General features: G+C 40.5%; 1 protein-coding gene across 2 annotated transcripts in view; it reads right to left on the bottom strand.

Annotated features, from left to right (window-relative positions):
• The window catches only part of LOC111159072 (anoctamin 10), a 200413-nt gene extending 183104 nt beyond the window's left edge, over positions 1–17309 (bottom strand). For both annotated transcript variants that reach the window (XM_022521455.1, XM_022521456.1), the window contains exons 1-4: positions 17246–17309; positions 8879–9031; positions 5579–5776; positions 4034–4168 (exon numbers count right to left, since the gene is read on the bottom strand). In XM_022521455.1, coding sequence (XP_022377163.1) covers positions 4034–4168; positions 5579–5776; positions 8879–9017 — 472 coding nt within the window. In that variant the 5' untranslated portion in view covers positions 9018–9031; positions 17246–17309. The remainder of the gene's footprint in view (positions 1–4033; positions 4169–5578; positions 5777–8878; positions 9032–17245) is intronic.
• Positions 17310–19426: the final 2117 nt, after the last annotated feature.

Genomic DNA, 19426 nt, shown 5'->3' with positions numbered 1-19426 from the left:
ACAATACCACAAGAAAACTACAGACCACCATCCCTTATAAACAATGATGCAAAAATACTCAACAAAATACTAGCAAACTCAATTTAGACACACAGTAGAAAGATAAGACAGCAAGCAAGTGGAATTTATTCCTGGAATGCAAGGATAATTCCAGTAAAAGCCTACTGTGATACACCATGTTAACAGAAAGGGGTGGGGGGGAACCACATGATCAACTCAACTGATGCAGAAAAAGCATTTAATATGAGTCACCACTTTTATGCTCAACAAACTAGGAACAGAAGGAAACTACCTCAACATAACAAAATCCATCTGGGAAAAGCCCACAGCAAACATCATACTGAATGGTGAAAGACTAAAAGTTTTTCCTTTAGATCAGGAATATGATAAAGAAGCCCACTTTCACCACTTCCATTCAACATAGAATTGGAAGTTCTAGCCAAAACAATTAGAGAAGAAAAAAATGCATCCAAATTAGAAAGGAAGAAGTAAAATTATGTGTTGATGAGCGATATTGTATTTTATGTAGAAAAACCCTAACTTTTCTGTAAAAACACTGTCATGGCTAATAGATGAATTCAGAAAAATAGCAGGATACAAAATGAATAAATAGAACAAGCTGCATTTCTATACATTAACAATGAACTATCTGAAAAGGTAATTACAGAATGAACTATCTGAAAAGGAATTATGGCAATCCCATTTATAATAGCATCGTAAAGAATAAAATAACTAATAAGAATTAGTTAGTTTTAGAATTTAGTTAATAAGAAATTAACTGAAGACAAAAGATGCACACAATGAAAAACTACAAAACAATGCTAAACGAAATAAGACGTAAATAAATGGAAACACATCCCATGTTCATGGGACTTAATATTGTTGAATTGTCAATACTACCCAAAGTATCTATAGATTCAATGCAATCTCTATCAAAATCCCAATCAAGCTTTCTGCAAAAATAGAAAAACCCATCATAAAATTCATATGGAATTTCATGGGACTTCAAAACAATCATGGGAGTCAAAACAATCTTGAAAAGGAAGAAAAAAATTCCTGAATTTAAAACTTACCATAGGGGCACCTGGGTGGCTCAGTGAGTTAAAGCCTCTGCCTTTGGCTCAGGTCATGATCCCAGGGTCCTGGGATCGAGCCCCACATCGGACTCTCTGCTCAGCAGGGAGCCTGCTTCCCCCTCTCTCTCTGCCTAGCTCTCTGCCTACTTGTGATCTCTCTCTGTCAAATAAATAAATAAAATCTTTAAAAAAAAAAAAAAAACTTACCATAAAGCTGGGATGCTGAGTGGCTCACTTGATTAAGCAGCTGGCTCTTCGTTTTGGCTTGGCTCAGGGTCTTGAGATCAAACCCCATGTTGCACTCCACTCTCAGCATGGAGTCTGCCTGAGGTTCTCTCCCTCTTCCCCTCTCCCCCTTGGCCCTTCTCCTGGCTTATGCAAATTCTCTCTCTCTCTTTCAAATAAATAACTAAAATCTTAAAAATAAAAATGACCACAGGAACCAATATAATGTGGTACTGGCGTACAGACATATAGACCAATATAAAACAGAGGCCAGAAACAAACCCTCACATACATGGTCAAATGATTTGTGACAAGGGTACCAAGGCCATTCAATGGGGAAAGGGTGGTCTTTCCAACAAATGGTACCGGGAAAACTGGATATCCATACGCAAAAGAATGAAACTGAATCCTTAAAAATAAATAAATACATAAAAATAGAAAATAAATTGAACCCTTACCTAACACCATAGAGAAAAGTTAACTCAAAATGGATTAAAGACCTAAATATAAAACCCAAAACTATAAAACTCCTAGAAGAAAATACAGAGGAAAAGCTTCATGACATTGGATTTGATTGCATGACATTGGCAATAATTTCTTAGATATGACACCAAAGGTACAGGCAAAAAGAAAAAATAGGTTAAGTTGGACTTCATGAAAATTTTAAAATTTTATGCATCAAAAGACAATATCAACAAAGTAAAAAGGCAATCCATGAAATAGGTAAAAATATGTGCCAATCATATATCTGATAAGGGATTAATATCCAGAATATATAGAGACTGTCTAAAACTCAACAACAACAAAAACAACCTGATTCAAAAATGGGCAAATGACGTGAAAATACATTTCTCCAAAGAAGATATACGAATGGCCAATAAGCACATGAAAGACGCTCCACATCACTCATCATCAGGGAAATGAAAATCAAACTACAATGAGACATCATCTCACCCCTATTGGAATGACTACTCCCAAAATATCAGAAAATAACAAGAGTTGGCCAGGATGTAGAGAGACTGGAACCCTTGTGCACTGTCAGTGGGAATGCAAAATGTCACAACCACTGTGGAAAACACTATAGAGGTTCTTCAAAAAATTAAAAATAGGTGAACTTGGATGGCTCAGTTGGTTAAGCGTCTGCCTTCAGCTCAGGTCATGACCTCAGGGTCCTGGGATCAAGTCCCATGTCAGGCTCTCTGCTCAGTGGGCAGTCTGCTTCTCCCTCTCCCTCTGTCCCCCACTCATGCTCTCTCTCTCAAATAAATAAAATCTTTAAAAAAATTAAATATAGAAATACCATATGACCCAACACTTCCACTTCTGGGTATACACCCAAAATAATTAAAAGCAGGGTCTTGGAAGGATATTTGCAGACCATGTTCATAAAAGCATAATTCAAAATAGACAAAAGGTGGAGACAAGACAACCCAAGTGTCCACGACAGATGAGTAAACAAGCAAAATGTGGTATATACATACAATGGAATATTATTTAGCCTTAAAAAGGGAGGAAATTCCAACATATGCCACAATGTAGATGAACCCAATGAACATAATGCTAAGTGAAATAAACCAGTCACAAAGAGAGAAATACTGTATGATTCCACTTATTTGAGATACTTAGAGTAGTCAAAACCATGGTCAGAAAGTAGAAAGGTGGTTGATTATGCCAGAGTCAGAGGAAGAAGGGAGGGAGACAGATTGTTTAATGGATACAGACTTCTGGTTTTACAAGATGAAATGAGCTCTGAAGAGGGATGGTGATGATAGTTGTACAATATTATGAATATATTTAATATCGTTGAAAATCTCTTAAAATTTTTAATCTTCAATCTTTAAATTTTATGTTATGTGTACTTTATCACACTAAGAGAAAGGGAGTTTGTTAAGAGATATACCACCATACAAAGTGGGTGATCTATGATTGGATCTCGGTTTGATCAAACCAACTCTATATATTTGGGGACAACTGAGAAAATCTGAAATGGACTGGTTCTTGGGCATCTGTCCTCCCAGGGCTTGGGGCCAGGGGAGTGGGTAAAGACTGGAAGATAGTATTATGCAGCCTAGAGAACACAGTGACTTACATGTTTAAAGTACATTTGCACAGCAAAAATGCTCTGAGGCCTTGCCACCATCTGGTAGGGGAGTGGGTTGAGGCAAACTTGAAATTACACACTGTAGTGAGCACTTCCATCTGCAAACTAGTATTCTCACTCAAATGGAATAACACAAAATCACAAAATTGCAAACTGCTGATTTGTATTCAGGTATTATGTCACTTTGTGATTCTTCCTAAGCCTTGCTCCCAAGTTCTCACTGACTGAGATGAGAACAGATGGAAGGAGGGCTCCAGGAAAAGGTGATGGCTCCTGTTCTCATTCCTCCCCAGACTCCCTAGAGTGTGTGGACATAAAGTAAACTTTGCTAAACTTAACATGAGTAATATATGTATGTATTCACACCTAATTTTAAGCTAACTGAATGCTGTGAGACTGCAATTAATAAGTAGCAAACCATACAAAACAAATATATTGATCTAAAGGTACAATATAATGAAGCTCCAGTAGTAAAAGCTATGTTCACACAGAAATAAGTCATTGTAAAGTTCTATGCATTTTTCAGTAAGAGAAAAAAATAGAGCTTTTCTAACTTGTTATTCATGTCTACTAAGAAAAGATAATTGCATTAGAATGTGTATTCATGAAGCTGGTTGATACAATGACTTACATAATGATTTTCCTGGATACAACTTTGCCTGGGGGTAACCAGGGATCATCTTTTCTTCTCTGGCTCTAAGATTTTCAAGCTCATGTTTGATAATGAATTGACATTCTGCCATTGTAAGGAAGTCATTATTGTCATCTAAATGAAAGCAAAAATTTCCAGTTATTTTCTCGTTAATAGCCAAAATAAAATTAATAATATTCATATAACTTGGGATTACAGAAATGATGATATAAACAAATAACAAAAGGAGTTAGCAAAGTATAAAACTGCTAAATTAAGCAGAACATAAAGCACCTTAGATATTCTTTAAGAATAAAAATATTGTTTTGCCTTCACATAATACAACTCTTCAATCATTGTACAATGGTACCCCCTCATTCTGCAGTTTTTCTTTCTAGCGTGTTAGTTACCCCATGAATCACGGTCCAGAAGTGGCTGATCCTCTCCCTCTCACCTATCATCAGAAGGTCAGTGGTAGCCTAACACTATGTTCCAATGCCTAGGTCATTCACCTCACCTCATCTCATCAGCCCATCATCACAAGAAGGGTACATACAGTAAAACAAGGCACTTTGAGGGAGAGAGAGAGAGACCACATTTGCAGAATTTTTATTACAGTAGATTGTTATCATTGTTCTACTTTATTATTGTTGTTGTTAATCTCTTATTGTGCCTAGTTTACAATTTAAGCTTTATCACAGGGATGTGCATATAGGAAAACAGCACATATAGGGTCCAGTACTACCTGCTATTTCAGGCATCCAATGGGAGGGCCTACAGTACTAGTTCTTATATAATATAGTATAAACATCCAAATGGCAGCTACTTGCTTGCTCTCAACTAATACCAATGAGCAGAAAGCCATATGCTCTTTAATTCTAACTAGGGATGACCTGAAGTTTGGCTGTATGACAAATTCTCCTTCCTCAAACTCACAAGCCTAGGCCTGTCCTTTGTGGAGTTAACATCCCACCCATAAATGAGGGAGAAGATAGTCTGATAAGAAAATAGTATTTTGGGGGCACCTGGGTGGCTCACTCAGTTAAATTCCTGCCTTTGGCTCAGGTCATAATCTCAGGGTCCTGGGATCCAGTCGTGCATCACACTCCCTGCTCATGGAAGAGTCTGCTTCTCTCTCCCTCTGCCCCTCTCACTCCCACTTGTGCTCTCTCTCTCAAATAAATAAATAAAATCTTAAAAAAAAAAAAGAAAGAAAACAGTATTTTTTTGGCAAGTGAATCCTCCTAAATGAGGTGAATTTTACCATTATCCTTTACCCACTAAATAACTAAGTAAGGCCCATGGACCATATTTTATAAGCAAATTTTAGTGGAACAGTTTTACCCATTCATTTCTTATGGTCTATGGCTGCTTTTGCTTTCCAAGGGCAGTGTCAAATAACAGTGAGAAAGTATACGGCCTGCACAGCCTAAAATATTTACAATTTGGTCTTTTACTGAAAATGTTTGCTGACCCCTGGATCTACTCATCAGTAATTTATTTTTGAAATAAATTGATTCTGATAGAAACAATCTTGGGACTTACCATCAAAATCTTTGAAGTTATGTCGCGTTCCATATGTGAAGGCTCTCATAGTGTTATCATTACACTCTTTTACCAAACCTATTGCTTCTGCACCCAGTAACAATGTAATCTTAGAGGCACCAACAAGATATAAGTTCTGATTTTCTAGTGTTTCTTTCTCGTATTTATTTAATAGTGGTCTAAACAGGAGCTGGGCACCTTCAAAAACAAAAGATAAGCACAATCTTAGAAAAGTTTCAAAAATGAAAACATTCTAAATAAGTATTATTTCTAGTTTGATATAAGACAAATGTATTAACAATTCAAATCTATCTTCCAAACAAATAAGAATTACAAGTAAGTTGATTTCCTTCGGAAAATGCCTTCTAGCTTCCTGTATTTCTGCTCACAAGTCTGATCCCTTATGTGTGACTTACTGTCTTTCTAAAAGTTTGTAGTATATTCTCCATTCCCAGGGTTCTAGAACATTCCAACGGTAAGCCATTTTCATCTACAGTGCAGGGCACTGGGTGGGCCCTTCCCATCTGAAAAAGCATGGCATCAACCTTAAGTTTCCCTTTGATGATTTCTTCTCCTTTTTTCTCTATTCACTTTCTAGAACTCCTTTTATTCAGATGTGTACCTCCTAGACTAGTCCTCTAACTTCCTTACTTTTTCTCTGTCAAAAATCCCAATTCTGTCCCTTTTACTCTACTTTCTGGGAGCTTTTATCAAAATTATTTTCTAATCCTTTCACCGAGTTTTAAATTTTGCTTTTATACTTCTACTTTATATATGAGCTTTTTTTCCTAAATGAGTATTTTGCAGTATCCAACTCCTGATCTTTTGATCTATCAAGAATATCCAACTCTAGGTCTGTCCTAGCTTCTCGTAACTGAGAGCTGAGTTTTAAATTTTCTCTGGTTTTCTTCTTTGGCAAAGTTTGCTGTTTTTATCTTTTTGTTTAGTTTTAGCTTTCTCTTTCATGTTAGGGATTTTCCTCAGACGTTTGGTGATCTTTTATTATATGTGCATATTTAGGAATGGGGTTCTAGGAGGCTGTACTTAAGTTCTGAAGGCTTAGATAGAACTCATTAAAGATAACCTTGAATACATAGTCATCTAGCCAGGTTGTTTTCCATGGTCAACTCTCTGATTTCGGCACCTTTGGTTATTGTCTTCAATCAGACTCCCCAAGAAAGATTATTCAACCTGCTTCCTAAGTGATTTGAATGTAGCTGCTAACATTTTAGAAACTAAAGTAGATATGAGATTGGTGGGATGGAGGATAGGGGGAATAATACTCAGTTATTATCCTATTTTCAGTAGAGAATCTCTGTTTTCAACTGTGCATAAAGCCCCCACATCAAAATCCAAGCATCTTGCATTCAGTCTTCTGTTGTAATGGCAGAATACAGAAGGGATCTGGGGATCTATTTCTTACATGAATCTCAGTCAATTCTTTTTTCTTTTTCTTGGTACTACTTAATTCCACCTCTGCAAACCCCTAAAGTCACTAATACCTAAGTCTTTAGGAGTATTCTGCGGTGTTAAACTAAACTGACCTCAATTTATACCCCTACCACCTTCAACTTTGACTTTTTTCAAGTCTGAGAAGCTATTTACTACTCATCCACCTGTTTTCTAGCTTCCAAAATGGTGATGCTGCTATATTCTTCCCCTTTTTCTTTGTCAAACTGGACTTATCTCTTTTTTAAAAAATCCTTTTATTGTCATGTTTGAAAGAGAGTAAAAATAAACATGAGTGTTAAATCCACTACCTTTACCTGAAAGATCAGAATATGTTTTTGGAATGTTCTTTTCATATTTCCCAGCAGGGTAGAAAGATGCCCACCCCCCATGCCATCCTTGTGTTTCTCTGTTGAAGGCACACAGTGAGCAGGGAAGACTGGGAATACACTGAAGTCCCTCCCTCTTAGGCACTACAAATGCTTTTCCATCACAGGAATTTTATTTCATTTTTATAGATTTCATTTATTTATTTGACAGAGAAAGAGAAAGTGAGAGAGGGAACACAAGAAGGAGGAGTGGGAGAGGGAGAAGCAGGCTTCTAGCTGAGCAGGGAGCCCATTGCAGGCCTTGATCCCAGCACTCTGGGATCAGGACCTGACCCCAAGGCAGATGCTTAATGACTGAGCCACTCAGGTGCCCCCATCACAGGAATTTTAAAGAAGGGACTCCAACCCAGGGAAACACCTCAGATTTAGGTAAGAAAGTACTCTTGTTTTTAAGTTATCTTTTGGTGCAGTTGTTTGCAAAAACTTAAAAATTCCACTTTGATTCAAGGTTTTATTATAAGGATAGCATTTTGGTTCACAGTCAAAATCTTTATTAAAAACAGTCTATTAAGGATGCCTGGGTGGCTCAGTGGCTTAAGCCACTGCCTTCAGCTCAGGTCATGATCCCAGAGTCCTGGGATCAAGCCCCGCATCGGGCTCTCTGCTCCGCAGGGAGTCTGCCTCCACCTCTCTCTCTGCCTACTTGTGATCTCTGTCTGTCAAATAAATAAATAAAATCTTAAAAAATAAATAAATAAATAAAATAAAAACAGTCTATTAAAGTTTTATTCAGTGTTTGGAGACTTGGTAAAGTTTTAGATGAATTTTTAGGTGAAGTGCAAGTGCAAAACAACTCTTGTTTTGTGTAGTTTTACGAAGTGTTTGCTATGTGAAATGTCCTCCATCCTCTCACCCAATCTAGATCCCTCTCCACCCTAGGAGAGAGCTAAGCTTTGGCTTCTATGAAGTCATACTTTTCCAGCCCAAAAACCATCACCAGGTGTTACCTCTGTCTTCCCATTACTCTTCCAGCTAGTTTACATACAATTCATTTTTAAGTATCATGCACTGCTGTGTAACAGCTCTTTAATTAGGGTTTTTGGGGTTTTTTGGAGGGGGCGTTTACCTGTTACTTCAATTTCCAGGAATTGGCATTCAGTCTCCTTACACTGACAGTAACATCCTTGCAAGCAGAGACCATATTAATCTTTCCCTTAGCATCATAACTGACACATAGAGAGCACTCAATAGATACTTATTCATTCATTTGATAAATATTGACCTACTATGTGCCAGGCTGTGTACTAGACACAGCGTTTATAGCTGTGAACAAAATCACTCATGTCACTTATAGTCTAATGTAGACTTAAGGTCTCTTTTCAAGTCCAGATGAATAATAAAGAGCAAAGAAATGGATTATTAATTTTAGAAATATATCAATGAAATAACTATAAAACATATTTGAAAATATATTTTTAGTCACTAATCATGACCGAGTCTGAGTTATATTTATTTTACTTACCTCCATCTTCCTTTTTAGAGACAATTCTGTTCTTCAGCCATTCTTTGGTTTCTTCTTTGACATCCTGAGCCAGTTCTAGAACGACCAAAGGTGTGAAGGAACTCTCACAAGTATCCAAAGCTGGTAAGGTCACTTTCATCTTTTACAAACATGCTAAAATTAAAATAAAATAAAAAGCACATGGGTTACAATGGAAAAGAGAAATATATAGACAAATATCTATATTTGTATTTTCTCTTAACTACACCTAATTCTGGCTTCCAAGAAAAAGGAAGATTTTTCATGACCTAGTTGGGTTATACAATAGGCTCAACTAATGGTTCAGAGCACACATGTGAGGCAGGCCCATACGAAGTCAGGGGGAAGACCATCCTCTTCTACTGTAAGCAGCTCAGAACACGGCAGGGAGGACATTCAGGTTAAGGGAAGGACAGTATTGTCAAATGTGCTCTCACACAGGAAGAGTAAGAAAGTATTTACGAGGGCTGTGACACCTGAACAGGATTCAGAAGAATGAATAGGAGTTCGCTGGCGAGACTTGGATAGCATTCTAAGTAGAGGAAATAATATTCTCCTACAGATAATGATGAAAAACAACCAATAGAATCAGAGGAATACAAGTGATTAAGTATGACTGCAGCACTACCTGTGGGTGTGGGGAGGGTGGCAGGGTGCTAGGATGGGAATGAGTAGGTACTAACAAGGGACCCTGATTACAAAGGAACTGGGCTTTGTCAAATAAACAATGGGAGTCACCAGGTCAGTAAGAGCAGGGAACTAACACAGTCTGAATTCATGTTCCAGTATGGAGTTGATGCCCCCAGCATCAGCTTCCCTTCCTAGTTTTTCTTTCTCAGGAACATCACCTTTATCTCCATTTCCAAGCCTGAAAAATACTCAGGTCAACCTGGACCCCCCACCCCACCCCAAATGGCATCAGTCACGAAGGCTTAACGGCCTCTCTCTAAAATGTTTTTCATGTGAATCTCTTTAACCCAGTGATTTACACCAGGGACGATTTCTAGACTTTAGACTTACTTGTACTAGCTTTGTACTTGATATAAGTTTTAATGACTCCAAAGTACACATTCAAATCAATTCTTGGGAATAATCACAAAAGGAGTGATCAACACCACAGAACACCTTTCCATTCTTTGGGGTGAACCATGATCTTGCAACAAGCTGATCAAACAGACCAGTGTAATCTGACTTGACAGTGATAAGCTTTTGTTCTTCTCTAACAGAGCACAGTTTTGGGGCAATGTAAGTATCATAAATCAATTCTGGATTCACATCATAGCACAAATGCTTCAGGAATGCTATTCTAAAATGCCAGCCAAATCCAAAGTCAGCATGCTAGGCTCTATGAAGGTAACCAGATCAAAATAGGACCCAGTACTCCCTTTCCAACAGTTAAAATGATATGGTCAGGAATTACACAGAAGGAAATAATGATAAAAGATAGCAGTTAGAGCTATGGGAACTCAGAACACTTGATGTGCAAAAGTTTTCAAACAAGAAAAAAAAAGTTTTCAAAAAAGAAAAAAAAAACAAGAATGACTCATTCTACACAGGGAAAGAACATGTATAAAATCAATGATGCAAGAATAAAGACAGTATAGGAGAAGACCAGTAAGACTGGCCTGACCAGAGCAGAGAGGGCAACATTTTGTGAGCTGTGACCATTTAAGGATAAGGAATGCCACACTTCACATCCACTCCAGTGGCCAGAAAGGAGTCACTGTAGGTTTCTGAGCAGAGCATTAGCAACATGTCAGAATGATACGAATCTCAATACGTAAATTTAGGGGGCAAGATTGTGAGTGTTTTTCATCTTTCAATTCCCCTGAACTTCTGAAATTTTTCATAACAAAAAGTTGGGAAAAATGGTTAATCTACCGGTAGATTACAGAGGCTTAAGCATCATCAACTTTTAAAAGGAAATATCAAATGCAACGAACACTACTGCAGTACTTATTTTGGGCCATGCTGTGACAGTCTGAAGGTACAAAAGTAAGTCAGGTCCCTTCTCACTTCTGGGGAGTTCATGGTCTTTTAGCAGAAGCAAGTGTGCGCCAAATCATTCTAGCACAAGGCCTGAGTACAATAGCAGTAACCGGGTGGGGCAGGGCAGCCGGAGGAGGTGGGATTAACTTTCTCTTTCTGGGAAGGGAGGCTGAGAACCAGACACCCTTCAACTTGGAAAAGGCACATGGATGACTCTAAGACTTCTGACCTGGGACATGGGACAGAGTAAATAAAGAGACATGTTGGAAAGAATGGTAAGGTTAAGGGCACAATCAAAGGTTCAGCACAGTACATGTGGACATGCATCAAAGATGGTAGTTTTTTGGCAATTATGCATTGCCTAATGTCAGTAATAAAAGGCCTACCTTATTCATAATTACCAGGTCACAAAACAATCTTTTTGAGACACTAAATGAGGGTTTCCATCCTAAACATGTATATGAGCACCAGCTAGAGATTCATAATAAATACTTATGCACTGATTTATTCTCATTTGAGATACTATACACCTTTCATTACTTGAGACAACCTTAACAAGATTTCCAATATATTACAAACAAAAGTGTCACATCTCTGATATCCAAAGAGTTCCTACAAATCAACAAAAAAATACAAAAAACTGAAATCACAAGTCACAAAAGAATACAAGCAGCCAACACACCTTGAAAAGATGTTCAAAACATACTAATAAACGAAATGAAAAATAAGTAGAAGATGCTTTTCCTTTTTCAGATTTGCTGAAGTTGAAAGGTGGACAGAAGCCAGTTCTGGAACAGGTGCAGAAAATTGGGCATTCTTGGGGTACCTGGGTGGCTTAGTGGATTAAGCCTCTGCCTTTGGCTCGGGTCATGATCTCAGGGTCCTGGGATCGAGGCCTGCATCGGGCTCTCTGCTCAGCAGGGAGCCTGCTTCCTCCTCTCTCTCTCTCTCTACCTACCTCTCTGCCTGCTTGTGATTTCTCTGTCAAATAAATAAATAAAATCTTAAAAAAAAAAGAAAAAGAAAATTGGGCATTCTCACACATGGCTGACAGATGTAACTTGATACCACCTTTCCAGAAAGCAGCGTGGCAGTATTAAAAGCAATATTAAATACTCCTACTATTCAACACAACAATGCTATTTCTTGGAATTCATGCCAAAGAGATAATAAAATAGAATATATATATATATATATATATATATATATATATATATATACATACATACATATATATACGTATGTATATATTCTACGCACATACATATATATATATATACGTACGTATACATACATATAGTGAAAGTTCATGACAACTTTCTTTTTTTCTCTCTTTCTTATTTATTTTTGGGTTCTAGTTATGGCAAAGAAATGAAAAAGAAACAACTTACAACCTGAAAGTCTAACGAGGAGATTGGCTAAATACATAAAGTGTGTCACAACTATACAACAGAACCATCAATACTAGCATCCAGATGCAATTATATTAACATGGAGAACATTTTAGAACACATTGTAAAGTTCAAAAAAACGCAAAGCATGATCCCAGTTATGGATATACACAATCCATACTAATAGCAAAATGACAACACTAGTTAACTTTTGCTGGGGACTTACTACATGCAAAGCACTGGGCTACTCATTAAATTCTCACACCAACCCCATGAAGAAGAAACTCTAACACTTTCATTTAGCAGATGAGAAAACTGAGGTCAAACAGGATAAGTAGGTTTGTCCTATGTCACACAGTAACAAGCAGGAAAGCTGGGATTTAAATTCTAGTGGTCTGAGGCCAGAGCTTACACCCTGAACCGTGTGTGGAAACACTCACATTTCAGTCTACACTGTTTCTGGGTTTTGTTTTGTTTTTTAAGATTTTATTTATTTATTTGTCAGAGAGAGAGAGAGAGAGAGAGAGAGAGAGAGTAAGCACAAGCAGGGGGAGCAGGAGGCAGAGGGAGAAGCAGGCTCCCTGCTGAGCAAGTAGCCTGATGCAGGCAGAACTTGATCTCAGGACTCTGGGATCATGACTGAGTTAAAAGCAGACACTTAATTAACTGAGCCACCCAGCGTGCATTTTAATAAATGTGCCGCTAATGATTAGTCAGATAAATTTCTCCAAACTGCCATGTCTAAGTAGCAGGATTTAAGCTGATTGTTATTTTCTTCTTTACATTTTTCTTTTTGATTTGAATTTTAATGAGCAAGGGTTTTTTTTAATAATTAGAAAAAAATGGCTTTTATGGTTGTATATAGAACTATATACAATATATTGTATATACAGTTGTATATACAATTATATACATATACTACATATAGTTGTATATAGAATAGTATAGAAGCCCTGCATTTTCAACAGTAAGTATAAAATATACCTTTTAGTAAAGGTCAAGTAATATTTTTAAAACTATAATACAAGATAATATTTTGCTTTAGTCCTCAGATTAAAAACATACCAACTTTGTACAAAAGAAGTTGCCAAACTTTAAAGGCTGTTTGGAGTAAAAGTTCACTAATGGTGAAAAGCCTTCTGTCTGACAGTATACACAATGAAAGGACTCAGTACCTAGGCACACTCCCTCCTATCCAGAAGCAGATGGCCAAAAGCACCAGAGGGCTGCACAGTGATAGAATTTTTAGAGCAGAAGGAGCCTTAGGGTCATTTAGTTCCATGACCTCACCATATCATGTTCATCAGACCCAAAATCACACAAATAGTGTGGCAGATATGGGACTGAAATCCAGTGCTCTTTGAATGACATGAAAAAGGTGTGGTTTTTTTGTCCTTTTTGTGAACTGAGTCCATAAAGTCAGTTTTACAGTCTCATCATTAGAAGGAACACTGGTCTGCCCACACTGTGCAGCGGCATGCTTTAGCTCCAAAGAAGTCTCACAGAATAACACGAGTGCCAGTGTTGTGTGGACACTGCTCTGAGCAATGTGAATGGCAAGTGAGGGGTGGGACAGAAGGCCCACTAAGGCTTTTTAGTGGAGTTTGGTTAAGACTTGACCCCTTTGAGGCTCTAGTACAGAAAATGCTCTTGAGGTTTCCACACTGTTGATGACAGCCCTTTCAGGACCAACTCTGCTCCGTTCATGCTTTTGGTTTTCAGCTGTCCTACGCTTATGCCATCCATTGAGCCACAATGTACTTACAAACCTGGTTACCTAAGATGCCCCTTCCCCACCCTGCAACACCTCCTGTGCTCTCTTCTTCTAGTCCCTGTAATCCACCTAGGGGAACCTAATGCTCAGGAAATTTCTGTATAGGAACAGCTCTGTGATGCCCTTTCCTTGGGGGATTCCTGTCCCTGTTCTGTATGCAGCAGGGTACAGGTAAGGAGGATTCAATTTTACAGTTTACAGGACAGGGTAATCCAGGCGTGCCCTAAACCCACATCTCCCAATTGGCTAGCCCAGTGGTGTGAATAGCAAGTCTAAGGTGGTGAAAACAAGAAGCCTCATGGCAGCCTTGGCCTAAGCTGAGTTCTGCAATCTGCTTTTACCAGAGGATCTTAATAGGAACTTGGTCCACCATTACCAGGCAGGACCAGTACATGGGACCAAAATACCAGATGGGCAGACATGAGGGCTTTAAGTATGGTAAGAGAGGCTCATGGGGCCAATCTAAAAACAATGATTCAACATATGTAGTCTTCTTAGACATTGGAAGGTAGCATGATTTCTACAACCACAACCAATTTCCCCCTTTTATCCAGGCTGTCAGCCAAGATAGCAGCCAGGAAGGACTAAAAGGCTTAGCATACAGGTTCCATAGATACCATGGAGCATAAGATAGCCATCCCAAATTCTGCTCTTCGCATGTGCTGAACTGCACACAGGGTCAAAGAGAGGCCTATAAATGAACTGGACTCATGTGACTTTTACTTTAGCTACTGGAATCACTTGCCTATAATAACAGGTAAATCCTGTCCATAGAGGTTGAAACGCACATATGAAGAGAAACACACTGTAAGTTCAACCATGGGTGGGAGGTTGAGGGGCTGAGAGTATGCGCATATTTTATCAAGGATCAAAAAAAGAATAGGAGACCCTGTTCTCTTCCTGAATTGGGGGAGGGGGCGCAATGGAATTATAAATTCAGAGGCTAGTAAGAAGGAAATGCACCTGCTGTCTTCAGAAATCACCTTATTTCAGACTCAAGGAGAAACATAAACCAAAATTACAAAATTTTCTGACATGAAGCAAAATAGGAATACACCAGTGAGAGAAAAATGAAGGGCCACACTGACCGAAAATGAGAGGGATTTCTTCAGGAGAAAAGTTGCTTTTTTTTTTTTTTTTTTTTTTTTTGCATTTTTAATGGCCAGGGCTAGAAGGAAGACGGACAGGACCCCTCCAAAGGCCCTGAGGGTAAAGACAGCTTAGAGACATCCTCTGAAACCTCCAATAGGCAGTTAATTATGAGAGCAACTGTGGGATATTCCTTCTTTGAGACCTAAGGCAGCTGCCTCTTGGTGTTATATCAGATGTGGGGAAATTTGATAGTAGAAAATCAGCACTGCACACACACACCCTAACTAGAATTTGACACTCAGTGACACCAACAAGGTAAGGAAGCTGCTGAGGCCTATTCCCATACCTGGGAACATGGTGGCATCAGGATTCCACAGGAAGATGCAGGACAGGTAAGACAAGACAAATGAAGACAGCCTGGCCATAGCAGCGCAAGCCCAGGCCTGATTAGATGCTACAGCAGCAGAAGGCCACCTGGACACAGAATCACCCAACTGGGCCTTGCCACAGACTGACCGATGAAGTGAAAAAAACACTATTTCCTCTTCTCATTCAGACTTTCTATCTACTCTCATAATGCCACAAACTGTCAAGATTTTGCTTATTTGGGCTGGAATGATGTCTGAGAACCTGGAGCAACACCGAATCTCACCTGTAAGCATAGCACTTGACACAAAACAACTCTAATATGTGATAAAAGAATAAATCCATATGATAACCATACAACCATTTAAAAAGATATTTAAGGAAACTTTTTAATGATCCAGGAAAATGCCAAGTGGGAAAAAAGAAAAGTAATATAACAATATGATCTCGATAATGTAACATGTACATTTAATACACAATAAAATACAAAAAGAATTAAGAAGAATTGCACCCAAATGTTAATAGGGTTGGTGAAATTACATGGGATTTTAATTTTCATCCTTATATTTTTTCTCACTCTTCCAAGTTTCTACAATGAAAAAAAAAGTTTCACTGGCTTTTTAAGTGCATACACTCCAATTTACCAGGCCATTTCTATTCCCTTCCATTATTTTAGACCTTTTAAATTTCATTCTTCACGGGCAATTCTACGATTCTTTCAGCAACAGCTGGTCAGAACAGATATGGTCTACTTTCCACAGTGAATTGAAAACTATGTACCATACACAATAGGCCCTTAGACAACATCCAGCTCTGTAGGTTAGTCTGACTTCAAATTGAAAGGAGACAAATAATAAAGATTTTTTTTTAACTCCACGGGATTAGATTTTTTTAAAATTAAACACCACGGGATTTAAGAGAATGGGATACAACTGCTTTTCCGTCTGAGTGAACCTCAACTGTACTTATTTTTAATTACAGTTGTCTTGGCTGCTGAACAGTGTTTTGCTGCAGACAGCGCACACCAAGGCTGGCGCTGTGAAGGTACCGGGAAAACAGAAGCAGCCTAAAGGAAATCTCTATTCCATCCACATTACTTCGGTGTCCTAGGCACTGCTCCTGACTTGCATTTATTACTTGAAATGTACAGTGTGTCCCAGTCAAGAGCTTGGAAACCCAATCACCCTGATGTGAAAGAGAGCAAGTTCGCTCCAGCCACACTTCGTTCTAACATACCCTAACCGCCCCCCTGCTCCCGGGACTGTCCAGTGGAAGCGTGAATCCTGAGCCCCGCTGAGCTGGTCCTTCCAAAACACGCCCTTAAGCTTCGCAGTCTTTTCCACTCCCGCCCACGACCTCATTCTCCTTAGCTCTGAAGACCCCCAACCCCACAGCCTGACTCCAACCCCAGGTTTCGGCCTCACTACGTTTCTTTCATTACTCAACCCTCCACCCCATAACCCCTCCCCAGATCTCGGCTCTCCCAGCCCCCACCTGCGACTAACATTCCCCAACACCTTCAGTCCTCCCTCCACCTTCCCGCATTTGTGCCCGTTCCCGTCCCACTTCCCCATTCCTGGGACTGCCAGCACTGGGGGGTACCCCGGGAAGGAAGGGCGGCCGGTGGCGTCCCTGGAGGCGCCCCGCCGTGGCGGGGCAGCCCGGGCTCAGCTCCGCACGGACCCTGGCTCCGCGCCGCCAGCAGCGAGAGGGTCTGCGGTCCCCTCCCCCACGTACCGGCCGCAGCGGCAATCCACGTCTTCGCAGGCGGACCCGAGAGCCAGCGCGACCCGGAGGCACCGCCGTGGACTGTCGAGGGCGGGGCGGGACGGCGCCTGAGGGGAGGGCGCGCCGGGCGCTGGGTGTGGCAGGCCTGGCGGGGCCCAGAACGCCGGAGCTCTTAAGCAGGGCCGGACCACGCCGGGAGAGGCGGGGCCCAACACTGCGTCGCACTAAGCGGGGCGGGGCCTAGCAGGGAGTGCTTCAGGCGCGGACCGGAACGGCTCCGCAGAAAAGTGAGATGGGCCTAGCTGGCCTTTGGCCGGGAGTGGGAACGGGGCGGTGCACGGGAGAGGCGTGCCGCGCTCGCTGTCACTCTGAGAGGGAGTCGGACCACAGAGTGGGCAACGGGGCCTCGCGGGGCGGTCGCACCGTGGGGGGCGGGACCACGGTGAGAGGGTGTGCCCTACGAGCTGTCATTCCGAGGGGGGCGGGACCACAGTGGAAGAGGCGTGTCTTGTGGGCTGTCTTTCCTGTGAGGGGCGGGGCCTCGCTGGGCCGTCGCGCCGAGAGGGGGCGGGACCTAGTAGGTCCGCTAAAAAAGAATTACTGGATGGTGAGTGCTGTGAAGTGTGTAAACCTGGCGATTCACAGACCTGTACTCCTGGGGATAAAAATATATTATATGTTTATAAAAAATAAAAGAAAAGAAAAGAATTACTGGTATCCAGGCTCCCGCAGGAGACCTGCTACCGAGAGTAATAGCTTTTTTCATAAAAGCGGCAGTGCTCCTCGGATTTCCTTCCCTTAACGAACACAGGTACTAATGTAGGTCTTTCGTAAAGGGAACGTTGGGAAAGCGACGGGGTGGGGGTGGAGGGATTAGTCTTCGCTTTTCGACTTAGGCTGGGGCTCTGCTTTCGGATAGCCAAGGAAGCCTGTGTGCCTCTTCACATTTTCCTCCTTTCAGTCTCTTACGGTCCAGATTCCACTTTTCCTGTCACTTTCAAATATAAGAGCAAATACCCACCACCCTTTATCTCTCAGAAGACCTCTACTCTCCCCTTTTCTCTGCTGTAGCCACTTAGGTCTCCCTGACCTTCCTAGATCCTACCCACCACCCACCTCAGAGCCTTTTGCCCTGGTTGTTCCCTCTGCCTTCCTTAATTATGGAGGTTGTTACTTTCCTCCCTCGGGGAGCAGAATCCCACCTTTTCGCTGAGTCCCTTTCCTCCTCCATGCCTCACCATCTACTTATCTGCTCTCCTATTTCTTTTTTCCATAGCACTCCTCACTTAACTGTTTAATGTTATTATGTTTACTTTCAGTCTCTCTCTAGAATGTAAACTTCACAAGGGCAGAAATTTTTGTCAGTTTTGTCCACTAGTATATTTCCAGTGCCTGGGACAGCCCTAGATCTGCAACAGGCCCAATAACTCAGTGGAATGAAAGAAAGCAATGAATGAATGAATGCTTTATAAGGACTACCCCAAACCCCCACCCTCCATACCCATCTCAGCCCAGAGGGATGCCTCCAAGTCCTGCCAAGCCAGAGCAGTGAGGTCTGCTCTTCCACTCCTCCACGCCTTCTTGCAGGGTCCAGACAGGAAGGAAGGAAACTAGGTGAAAGGAACAAAGGCTGGTTACTCCCTAGGGGATATTGTTCTTTGTGGAACTTCAATGCTCCACCTTACTGACCAGCTCTCAAGGGGCTGTCTTTTAGTAAGTCCTGCATGGCTATATCCAGAAGTTCTCTCTCTTCTCCAAGTTGGGACAAATTGTTTCTGAGTTTCAGTAGGTTTAGACATTAAGTACTCATTAGGCTTTTTAAAACTGTAGTCTTCCTATCTTCTCACCCCTTGAACTTGAATCGCCATCCCTCCACATAACTTTATCTTCTGATAGTTATATGACCAGAAGGACTGGCAAAAACAAAATTTGAATGGAAATATAAAGAAATACCTTTTACATGGAAAATCTAATTTCTTCTCTACAATTAACAAATTAAAACTTTGTGGTAAAGTATGACAGATTAGTTGTTGGACAACACAAACAGCTGACCTGAGTGAGTTAATGACATGGATTTCTGCATAACAAACCACAACACACAATTAGGGATTCCCATCTCCTCTGTCCTTTGCGGGATTTCCTTCATATTCTGTGGCTCCCAGGACCTATTTCCAGTTCTGCTGGCCAGAA

Source organism: Enhydra lutris, unplaced genomic scaffold (genome assembly GCF_002288905.1).
Source record: "Enhydra lutris kenyoni isolate GAN:26980312 unplaced genomic scaffold, ASM228890v2 scaffoldscaffold66, whole genome shotgun sequence".
Classification (NCBI taxonomy): Eukaryota; Metazoa; Chordata; class Mammalia; order Carnivora; family Mustelidae; genus Enhydra; species Enhydra lutris.
This window is presented reverse-complemented; position numbering and strand designations above follow the sequence as displayed.